Source organism: Tyto alba, unplaced genomic scaffold (genome assembly GCF_018691265.1).
Source record: "Tyto alba isolate M040663 unplaced genomic scaffold, T.alba_DEE_v4.0 Super-Scaffold_6, whole genome shotgun sequence".
NCBI classification, from domain to species: domain Eukaryota; kingdom Metazoa; phylum Chordata; class Aves; order Strigiformes; family Tytonidae; genus Tyto; species Tyto alba.
The window spans coordinates 30,187,594-30,199,641 of NW_024881327.1; the positions used below are offsets into that span (position 1 = coordinate 30,187,594).

Below are 12,048 nucleotides of genomic sequence, written 5' to 3' on the forward strand. Positions count from 1 at the left end.
ACCCTCCCATCAACCCTTAGCCTATTAATATTATTCCTAATACACAACGCATACCTGTTCAGAAAAAACCTTACAACAAAAATTAAATGGTTTGTAGTAAAAAAATCTGTATTCCTTTCAAGAGGCAATGATGTAATTAAAAGTAGTAATGCATTCTAGAAGATAGATCTGTTTTAAAAAATGTTCTGATTGCTTACCAAAAACACTTGCCAAAGTACAGAAGTTTATATTTCATTTTGAGGGGTTCTGTTTGGGACTTTGTTGTTGTTGTTGTTTTTCTTTTTTTTTTACACAGGTATTTTAGATGCTGATGCAACACCACCACCACCAGAATAGCTTTTGTACCTCCAGATTTTCCAGTTAGGCAATTACTACTGTAGTATTAGCATTCACTTTGATGTTAAAAATACATTTAAAACATCTCACAGACAATCGTATTTTTTACAAGGAAATCACCAAATTTAATGCACACAGAATGAAGACATGTCACTATTAGACACCTGTAAAGTGAAACAGTACTCAATTTGCTCCATTTAAAAAGCCATAAAGAAAGAAACGCTTCTAATCCAGTAGATGTTGAAAAAATGTAAGGGCATTTCCTGAAAAATTACAGTATTAGCTATGTGTAAGTAGAGATTGAACTACAGAGTTGTGTTTTTCCCTTCAATAGATCACCATAAACCTGCAAAATTACCAAAACTACACCTGATCTTACTGCACCTGGTCCTTTATATGCAACTTCCATCAATATCAGGAGAAGTTAAGAATGGAGTGAGGACAATAGAACTGGTCAACCCATCACAAAATAAGCACTAAAAACAGACTACATCAGATTTTTGAAGAAACTGGGAAATATTAAGCACTCAGCTGTAATTGGATTTGAAATATCAGTAGTTGCCGAGTTCCCACCTCCCCTGTGCTATTCTGAAAGGCTTAGCACAAAGTTCTGAATCACAAAATAACTTTGTACACGGTACAGTATTTTAAAAGCACAGAATCCACAGCAATTAAAATGCGTGAGGGTCAAAAGACATAGACTGGGTATGCTGAGAAGACAGTTATATTTAAAAACTGTACCTTAACTTCCCTTTAAAGCATCAAACACTGCTCAGCAAAATTCTTACTCTGCATTTCCGAGACTTCAAATACTGCAAGTGTCTTCTTTTTGCAGGTTCAAAAAAGAATCCGTTCCACAAAAAAATTTTCTTGGAAACATACTGACAAAACCACTTGCTGTAAATTGAGACCATTTCTAATAAAATATCATCCTTTAAAACAGATTACAAAATACTATTGCAGTTATTCAAAAAGTTTTCAGCTGTAATCTGACACTTCAATTTCTATATTCCTCTTCTTGACAACCCTTCAATTCAGCATGACTTTCAGGCAGCCTGGTTTTACTTCTGTGAACCTGTGAAACGAGAAAAGATGAAGCTTCAACATGAAAGCTATGTGCAATGCCATCTCCTTCAGCCCTCATCAAACATATGGAAAGTGATAAGGTTCTCAGTCAAGTATGTGTGCATGTGTGAGTCAGGAAATCAGCATCATGTCCTCTGGATGTGACAACGAATGAGGATTTTACAGGGTCTGGAGAGGTGAAGAGCTAGAAACAGCAGGAACTAAGAGGAAGATCTAAAAAAAAAAAAAAAAAAAAAAAAGTCTGCCCAATATTCTTGGTTATTTTAATTCTGCTTCTCTTTTTCTGCTCCCCTTTCATTCCCTTTTCTTTCAAAACAGATTTTCTCCCTTGTCCTCTATAGAAATTAAGAAGGAAATGGGAAACGAAGCCTTTTCTTTTTCTGAGTCCCACGTTCACAGTCACCTTCTTATACTCCTGTAAAGAAAAAGCAGCAAACACACTGATGCCAGCCCAGACTTGCAAAATTGCTGTCCCACATAAGCAGCTGAGAGCTAAAGCAGGTATTCGAGACCAATAAAAAGCAGGATTAACAATTTTTCACAGTAAAGTTAGCAACCCTGAATGGAAATATGTAATTAAACTATGTTAGATAAATTTAATTCATACTGGTTTCATCCATGTCAGAGTAAAAGATCTAACATTTAATAGGTGCTTCACAGAAGATGGCTTTGTGTCACACAATGGCATTGGATTTACAAACCAGCAGACCTACTTCAGTCTGAAACAGCAGACCTGCCTTAATCTGTTTAACAGTACTCTAACTTCAATTTTCAGTTAGTTAAATGTGGGTTAAGAAAAAATGTATCAGTAACAAAAATCTAAACTCACCTGAAGTTGTGGCTTGTGAGGTATCTGATAGCTGCTGGTCTGATGCGAGCAACTCCTCCTTGACTATGGCTTCCTCTTCCCGTGATAACACATAGATATGGTTTACCACCAGTCTGCTGGTACTCTGTAACAGCAGGGATTGTAACGGTTAAAATCTTCCCTCAGCAGAGACTTGGTGTTCAGTATAACCCTTCCATCCATTCTTTTGAAAACTCTCACTAGTGATTTAGAACTTTACTTTCCCATGCTGGCCATGCACCTTTTACATAAACAACCATTTTACCCCTCTTCTGAAAAAGATATTCTAAAAAAAAAAAATATCATCAAGCTTTTTAAATCTAGATTGCTTGCATGTTGTGATCATCACAAAATTCTTCTAATTTCATGGCAGCTTTATTGTTTCTGTCATCTAATCTTCAATTGGAATTTATATCCTGTGATGTAAATTAAAATTGCAAAATGAAGAGATGGGTGTAATTTAGTTATTTTTAAGTGATACTTCTCCCTATTGTTTCACATTTTATCTTAAATTAATGTGAATAAATAAATAATATTTTATTGGATAAAGAAAGGAAGAAGGAAAATATAAATCCACAGTTTTGACACTGAAGTCACACTAATTTGGAGTAACTTCTGCTATGTTGGAACACGTGTTGATGTGTTCATTCACATCACATGAGTTTTATTAGAGCATCTAGCCCTGATAATAAAAGACATTACTCTTCTCCTAAAGATCACAGAAACCTAAATTGATGAAGAGTTTGGGGAAAAAAAAAAAAAAAAAAAGAACGAAAAGTATAAATTAAACTGGATTCTCACAGCAAGCCAAGATTTGCCAGTTTGAGATTATCAATTCACATTACATCTTCCCTCAACTACCCTTGTTCTCTTGATTTACTTAATCTGCATTTTATATTAGTTTACTGTTAATTCTGCCAGCACTAAGTGCCCGGTATTGATTCTATTCTTACGTATGCACACTGAAATGAACTTTTTTTTATATTTAAGTGAATGGACTGAACAGAGAGCCCCTACCATCACTGCAGGACTCCTGATATAAGGGCACCTCAGGAAATTTAGCTCTAAAAAACATTAGGTTACAGCTTAAAGTATACAAACGTAATTTTAGGAATAGCCCAAGATAATTCAATTTAATTATCTCTGATGTATATTGAAAGAAAAGGATTATCTAAGGCCTCACTGAACACTTTTGCATCTACTGGGTGGAGCAGATGTTTCCAAAAATTAGGTTTGTGCAGTGGTACCTTGTGTAAGAAATATTTGTTACAAAAGCATTCCCAGTGTGCTTGAATTTATAGGATAAACTAATAATGCAGAAAATTTATCTTTTTACAGCAAGAACACTCATGAAGTACTTGAACACTCCACTGGGAGAAAAAACAAGCCCCCAAGCAAAACTGCACAAAATGACATTTATGGAAGCAGCAGTATTCTGATCTCAAGAGATCCTGCTGACAAATTGATATGGAAGTTACTGAAAGACAGCTCAAATCCCACACTTTCATGTACATGTTGAAGACAATATAATCATTGTGGTTATAATTCCAACATAATGATTTTTCTTTAAAAATCAAAAAAGCAACAGTTCTGATAAAGCAATGCAAAGGTGACATAAACATCTGTGTTACCACCTCTGTTAAAAATGCCTGGAAGGACAGATCAAGTCTTCAATAAAAAAATAGAAGCAAAGGATAAAATAGAAGGAAAAGAAAAATTTACAAAGAAGCACAGGGGAGAATGGGGGGGCACGGGTGGGCAAGACAGAGAGCTAAAAGAATCATTGCCATGTCAAACAATTCCATGGGGGAACTTTGAAGATAAAACAACACAAAAGCCAGTTGTTTTTACATGTTATTAAATTAGATACATTCCCTCTGATATTGTCAGATATCGTGATTTCTTAGTAGAAAATGAGGAGAATAACTTTTAAGGGGCGGGAATTACTAGCTTATTCCTACCTTCACTTTTTTCCTGCAGCACTCTGGACAACTGATTCACAGCTTCATCCACATGGAGACCATGCAGATCCAACACATTCATAGGCAGCAAGGAAGTATTTACTTTCTCAAAGATTTGCACAGCAGCAGCATGGTTGGCTTCTTTCATCTTCTGCTCATGAAGGCGACCCTTTATTCATAAGCACAGCAACTATTACACACTGAGACATAATCTAAGCTCCACGCTGCTCACTGGGTTCAAAATGACTGTACTGGCAGGGTGCTTTTAGCTCACAGTTTGAAGCAGTAAAAATTATAAACGCAACAGAACTTCTGGAAGAAGCTCAGTGAGACCTACTCACAAGGAGATTTCATGAAATCTGTTCTTTAGAAAGAAACTACTTAAAGCTGGCACAAAGAAAAAATTATAACAAAAGCCTTACAGGAAAGGTAAAAAAAAAAAAACTTAAAAAGCACAAAACCATAAGGTCTTTACATAAGCTAAAAAGTTACACTCCATGTTGATTTTCAGATTTATTATCCTAACAATAGAATTTTACTTTCTGACAGTATTTTGCTAAAAAATTAATGAAACCGTGTCAGAGAAACTGCCCAAGAGCCCAAGAAAAACCTGCTGAGTGTTATAGCTGAGGTTAATTCTTTTGAACGCATTCTCTAAAAATCAGACAAGACATGGGCAAACACTTTTTTCTTCTTTTTTTCATAGTTGCTTATTACCTAATATTTTTGACAGGTCTTTTATGACTGACAAGGTCAATACAGTCCCAATTGGAATTCGGGGCAAGCAGCAGTACAGGGTTATTCATGTTACACAGTGAGTAAGTACCAGCTATTTCCCATGAACCCTGCAGTGATAATATCTAAAGAGACCGAAGCAACAAATTATGTCTTCAGGATCTGTAGGCACAGTGTGAAAAGGAATGGAAGACTTAACTCCAGGTATTGGACTGACAAGGGCTCAAGTGAACAGAAGTGACAGTCTGTCTTACGCTTCCTTAAAATGGATCATGTGAAGTGTATTACTATCAGAGCAGAGATATCAGCCCTAGAACTCTCACTTGCAGAGGATTCCCAAGACAGGCTAAGGCCACCAAGCATAAAGTATTTTTCATTAATAAAGGCAGCTTAGTTTGCCTTTTTATTACTTAAAATAAAAAAAATATAATAAATTTCCAGATTGTACCTGTCATTATGGCTAAGAAAAAGAGACAGGACTTGAAATTACATTTCTATTCAAAATCAGGCAGACCTTTGTTTAGAATCTCTCCCTACTTCAAGAATATATAAACCGAGAACATAAAGAGTTCATTATAAAGACCAGTAACTAATATTTCCTACATGCATAGTAACAATCTAAACACTTAGAGTGATATGTTATACCAATTGCATGAAAGTTTCTTTATGATAGTAATTAAATTCAAGTAATTCATTATTACATTTTTGTTCTGTCATAATGCAATTCATAGTTAGAATTAAATGCTTCTATAATGTGAATTCTTACCAGATTTCTATATGATATTGATACATTTGAAGATATTTGTAACAGAACTTTTGAGAGTGGTCTGAATGAAGTTGAACAGAAGGGTCTCATATGAAGGCACCAAGAAACCAACATACAGAAACAGTTACAAGAACAGTTAATATTTATACTCAAGAATATGATCAACAGCAATGATCAACAGTAATCAAACTTATATGAGGAAGCAAAGACAGCAGGCAGCAATCTTGACCAAGAATTATGGAGGATGAAGCAAGCAAGATTCCAATACATCTTAATAACTGCCTAATTCCTAAAAAGTACAAAAGACGTCTAAAAACAGTTCATCACCAACTAAGAGGAACACAAGGGACATATGGAGGATTCATATGTCCCTTGTGTTTGTTGCAGTCCGTGTCACACGAGTGAAAGAAGCCAGACCACCTGGACACAGATCTTGGTGCTTACACATATGTGGATGCGAGAGTGAGATCTATAAGAAAACAAGCACGCATGACTAAACACTAAATACCTTCTTTCATGAAGTGTCACACTAAGTTTGGTTATATTAGCTTCCTGTATCTGTATCATTAATAGTGAAAGGGAGCTTACTTGTAAGGTGATTCTCAATATAACACTTACACAGGGAACAGTAACTGAGCAAATTTATCAGCTCTATTCAGGACAATGTTTTTCTTACCACTTCCAATTTAGTATTTAAGTACCTCTCTAAATTCAGGCAAAACCCACAATATTTACATTTACCTGATGTGCATAAAATGCTGCCACAGACTTCATACCCATGTGATAGGCCTCCCCAGCCTTTTTCAAACATTCCTGTCTCTTTTGCTGGTGACAGAAGGCTTCTGCTCTTAAATCATCATACTGTGGATACTCAAATTCTTGAAATATTTCACCCAAAGGATCATCGTCTTCCTTATTTTTTTTTGCCTGTAAGAATTTGCAATATTGAAGCTAAGCATGCATTGCAAGGTGTTTTCATTAACATAGCTTTGGATATGTTTGTAACTATTTAAAAAAAATAAAAATACCTTCTTCTCCCGGTTCTTTGCAGCACTGTAGGAAGAAAGAATTTCGTTTTGCTGAACACTTTCTTGAGCTATGACTGTTTTTACGGGATCTGCCTCCAGAACACAGTTCAGAAACTGTTCAGTTTGTTCTAAAGAGTAGCTGTAAAGGGTAAGTAAAATCTGTGACTTTACAAATACATTAATAGCTGCTACATTTATTCGAATTCATACTACAAATCTTGATATTGTTACACAAATAGAGGAAACTGGAAATAAAGCACTGGAATGGAATTTTCCACCTTATTACAAAAAGGCTTGCAAACTCACAGTATTGTATTGCTGGCATCAACACACATGCAATCTTGATTCATTGAAACATAATTGAAGGGCACTTGAATATTAGAAGTACAATGAAATACTAAAGTAAATCACATCCTACCTTAATCAAACAGATATTAATTTAGAATTAAACACTGCTTTATGGACTGGATAAGTTACTTTGTCTTAAATGTTCTCTGGCCAGGGTTAGATAGTACAAACTAGTTTAAAACTGTATCAGTTTTCTGAAATCATTATGCACGAAAAACCTTGTATTTCCAGTCAAGCTTTGTATTAAATTTAATGAAATAATGACATCAGTTGCCATCAGATTTCTAATGAGCCCTCTTTCTTCTTTGTTCTTCTTGCTGCTCGCTAAGCAGACAAGATGACAACTGATCAAAAGCAAAGACAGACTTTGGGAAAGGCAACATTACGAAGAGTTTAGAATGTGAAAACCAAGAGATGGTGAAATGTTTGAGCTGTAGAGATGGATGAAGGACGTATTTTAAACATTCCACAACGAAAGGTTTAGATAGCAACCTGGACAAGCAGAAAGACTGTCAAGTAGGCATGCAAACCCATATGTAGAAACAGACATTCAATTGGCCAAGGATGAAAAAAGAAGTTTGTCTTGAAAAAAAATTCAGTTCTCAGGAACCTGGATTTAAGAAGGTAGCCACATACCCCAGAAATATAATGCAGGGGAGAAAATTGGCAGGAAGAGATGGAGAGATGGCTCATTCATTCAGAGCCACTGTAGTAACCAGGCAAGTTCTTACAGCTAACATCATGTGAAGGTAGTTTTCCACTTGGGAGGATGACATCTTCTGTGAACCCACTACCACCACCCCCACTGATTTCTCTCACTTGATTTAAACCTCAGCTCTAGAGCAAATATGCAGTTCTGCTGACAGTCAGTCAGAGGTCAATAGCCAGAGACATTCTTCTCCCAATGTGAGAAACTATCTACTCCCCCCCCAAAAGAAACAAAGTCTTCACAGAGGTTTTATGCCTTTTTTGCTTTTAAGATCAGCTTTATTTAGGTCTACCAAAAGTATGCTAGTTTGGAAAAGGCATTCTTTAGAAGGATCTTAACTCTTAATATTTAAGATAGTAACTGCGCACTATAGTGTTACCAAATACCATTTTTACAAAGAACTTTAAAGATTTCTTACTTGTTGTCCTTGAAGATATCCATTAAGAAATTTTGATTAATAGTTGGAAACATCTCAAAAAGTTGCTTCTCCTTTAGTTTAGCAGCACAGTCTTTTCTAGCCATAGAAGGAACACGATTCTACTCAGAAGACAGGAAAAATATTATAAGTTCTTTATTAGAACAAAATATAGTAACAGGAGAGGCAATCCAACTTTGTTATTTGTTAATATTTCAAAAAATATCTGCCCAGTAGATACACAGCAATGACAACATGCCAGTATCAGCCTGCTACACTGATTTGATAAGAATAAAGTAGGGACAGATGAGTTGTACTATACACCACTGCAGTACTCTGCAGTCATCTGATGTGACTCAGCTGGAGCTCCCTCATAACATGGACAAAAGCAAAAGCAGAACTTTAAGTTCTGGAATGCATTCCCTGCTAGTCTATCTACTCCAATGCTAGGCTTGTGCAAAGTCCACCTCTCTACATATTGAGGGCCTGGAGTTGAAATAGTATTTTATTATAAGTGTAAACAATTTTGGTTTGGTGCATCTGAAGCTGTACTGTAATAAATATTCATATTTGTGAAGTCGAGATGAAAACATAATTATAGCCCAGCTCTGAGTATTGGAATGATCAATCTAATACTCAGATTAAAAAAAAAAAAAAAAAAAAAAAGTGGTCAAAACAAAGCCAAGCTCCATGAATCCAAACTGAAAATAAAGCTGCAGACATCACAGTTGTTATTATCAGTAAGCCACATACATGCAGTTCAGAGAAAGAATCCACAAGCCATTCTTTCAAAGTACAGGCTAATCCATCCAACTTTCTATACCAGTAGAAACAAAGCTCCTCTTTTTTCAAGACAGCTACTTCTCAGAGACAATTACAAATAAAAATGCCTGCTCTGGACAACTCCTGGGCAGCAGAGGGCAGCAGCATGCACACAACAAACCAGACAGGGTATGGGAACCGCGTAGAAGATATAGAATAAATAAAAATCTGGTTTAAAATTACCATTTTCTCACAAGTGGGTACAGAAACCTGTTTGAGATTAACCTCAAGTATTTCTTTTAATGTCTCATCTGTTAAGAATGTTGTGGGTTCTCCTTACAAAAAATATTAAAATCAGTTCAATCCACTTCTAAACAAGGCATGGAGCTAATTAAGAACTTTCTCTGATTCACTTTCCCAGTAAAGTTTGGGAAATCACAGTGATCTTTGTTTTTAGGTGAGCAATCAAAAAACAATTCAACCAAACACAAATGCTAACCTGTGTAGTGAAACGCACCATGATCTGTTTGTAAAACAATCAAAATATTACATTTTTAAATTATATTTATTTTAAATCAGAAACATCTACCACAAGCAAACTCCTGTATCACAATCATAAACAATACTAATTAGCAAGCATCTGTCTCAGGAATTCAGGGTGTAATCAGCAGCACAAAGAGGAGTCACCAGATAAGACACATTCTGTTTCATTAACAGTAACAAATTTAAACTGCATAAAAAACTGGTGCTATCCATACCAGGTCCTGTTTTTCCTGAATAGCTATTTCTTCAGAAATTATTTGTCTGAGAGAAACTTTCTGAATCTGAGCATTCCAGTGGTCCATAAAAGGAAAAACGTCTGATGGTGCTGGTTTTCTAGTCTGTATGTCATTAGATGAGCCTGAAACCCAGTTCATTTTTTTCTTCTGTATTTTAATGTCTGCATTCTGAGATAACAGCATTTCTGAGTCATCTGTATCTATCTGCTGAATCACAGTAGGACCTTCAAAAGCAATGAAAATGAGGTAACATAAAACAATTATTAGCTTATTTATACAAGCAACGCCAAAATAATTAAGTTTTTCAAGCTAGATAGTTTGGGTTTTGTTAAGACAATACTATTAATGCTAAAACAGAAAACAACACATTGTTTACACCTACATCACTTCTATTTTGCAAAGACTGTCTGATAGTCTTTATCTATTTTGTAAAACAAAAGCAAAATCATCAGACTCCCTCACCAAATTTTCAAGTGTCAAGACATATCTTACAGCTGTAAACTACCTTGCACCTACATTATGTGGGGAGGTTTGTTTGGTTTTATAGGAGAATTATTGACTCATATGTTTACATGTTTATCTGCCTTTCATGTACAATTTAACGACAGATGCTTAATCTGGTTTTACACTTAATGCTACACTTAATGCTAACAGCACTGCTTTGTCATTCACGTGGAGAATTTGCATCCACATTCCAATCCAATTCTTCACCCAGGTCCCATGCAAGAGTAGTGAGGTTCTGCTGCAGAGGGACATTTCTTCTGGGAGCTGAACTAAAACTGGATCGCCAGAGATTTTAACACCTTCTGAACAAGGACATTCATCTTCCTGCTACAATCAATTCCTCTGACAAGGACAACATCCGAATGTTGTATTCCTGACCTCCTTCCCTCACCTGCAGAAATCTTACTCTGCTAGTAAATCTTCAGCCACATCTTTTCTTGCCACAGAGATTACAGAATTTATACCAAACAGCTGTCTGATCCAGCCAGAGCTTGTATTTAAATTTTCTGAAGTACACAAAATTACAGGCTTTTTGCTTGCATCTACCTTGGATTCTACTTAAATTAACTTATTTTTTCCCCGCACTTTCGTAAGAGAATGGTAAATGGAACCAAGGACAGTAAATAAAATCTTAGCTTAATAAACAAATCCGTAATTTTTGCAACATACAGAATATTTGCAACCTTACCGAAGTTTTCAAGAATTAAATATTTTTATAACAAGAATTAAGTATTTTTACAATTAAGAGAAATACATAACATACCTTCTGCAGACAACTTACATGATTCATCTTTCCTCTGACGCTTCTAAATAAAAACAGTAAAGCCATAAATGTTGTAAGCAAGCTATAAATTTTGCAGTGAAACTTCGCAATTGTTAGCTTCTAAGTAAACCAGCTCCAAACAATGTCTCACAGTATTTCTCAAAGATTGGATATTTTAAAAGAAACACATTTAATAAAAATAATTACGAAGTGAAGTTTAAAAGATAGAACTATGTTTCCAAAAACACATCAAACTAGAGGAACATGCCCTACTGCTAAATTTTCATAACCTTAACTAAATACACCAAACAAAAATTTTGCCAAAAAGCATTCTGAGTTTCAAAAGGCTATTGAGAATTCTTCTTAATTAACATACATGAAGACATTCTGTATACATAATTATTCATGAAAGAACTCTTCTTACATATCAAAAAGCCAGTAATAATTTTTGGCCAGTGGAATTTTTGATCAATCTTGTAGTGAAATTGTGCATAATGATCCTTCTTTCTTAAAAATCTTGGTTTCGTGATGAGGCACTCGTGACATGCAGTTTCTTCACCCCTTAAACTGTCTTTCAACATCTCTGATGATTATGACATGCTGATATACACCTATTTTACAAACTATTATTGTATTTTATCATTGTTCTCCCAAAGATACTTGCATCTTACACATTTAGACCAACACATAAGGAGACAAATGGTCTGACAAAGCGCAAGCATGCCATACCATATTATAAGTAAGAAATCTACTAACCAGAATAGATTCTTTCCATTTTTCATGAATCACTTTTGCCAAATTCAGATCAATATGAACCACACAATCCTCAACACTTAGTGATCCTTATGGAAGAAAGAAAATAAATTAATTAAACCATTCTATAATAACTTATCTAAGCAATTAAAGTACAGTAGCCTAGACTTATTAATTAGAATTCTGGAGATTCTGCACAAACTGTCATACCTGAAAAAAACTTCAGCAACTGCCAAGGTAAAAAAAAAAAAACAAA

At 35.2% G+C, this 12,048-nt stretch overlaps 1 protein-coding gene across 3 annotated transcripts in view; it reads right to left on the minus strand.

The window, feature by feature from the left end:
* Positions 1-437: 437 nt before the first annotated feature.
* N4BP2 (NEDD4 binding protein 2) overlaps positions 438-12,048 on the minus strand; it is a 38,812-nt gene continuing 27,201 nt past the window's right edge. For all 3 annotated transcript variants that reach the window (XM_042807762.1, XM_032999012.2, XM_032999011.2), the window contains exons 11-19: positions 11,796-11,881; positions 11,040-11,082; positions 9,752-9,996; positions 8,235-8,353; positions 6,760-6,898; positions 6,473-6,658; positions 4,231-4,399; positions 2,252-2,375; positions 438-1,411 (exon numbers count right to left, since the gene is read on the minus strand). In XM_042807762.1, the coding sequence (XP_042663696.1) occupies positions 1,366-1,411; positions 2,252-2,375; positions 4,231-4,399; positions 6,473-6,658; positions 6,760-6,898; positions 8,235-8,353; positions 9,752-9,996; positions 11,040-11,082; positions 11,796-11,881 (1,157 nt within the window). In that variant the 3' untranslated portion in view covers positions 438-1,365. The remainder of the gene's footprint in view (positions 1,412-2,251; positions 2,376-4,230; positions 4,400-6,472; positions 6,659-6,759; positions 6,899-8,234; positions 8,354-9,751; positions 9,997-11,039; positions 11,083-11,795; positions 11,882-12,048) is intronic.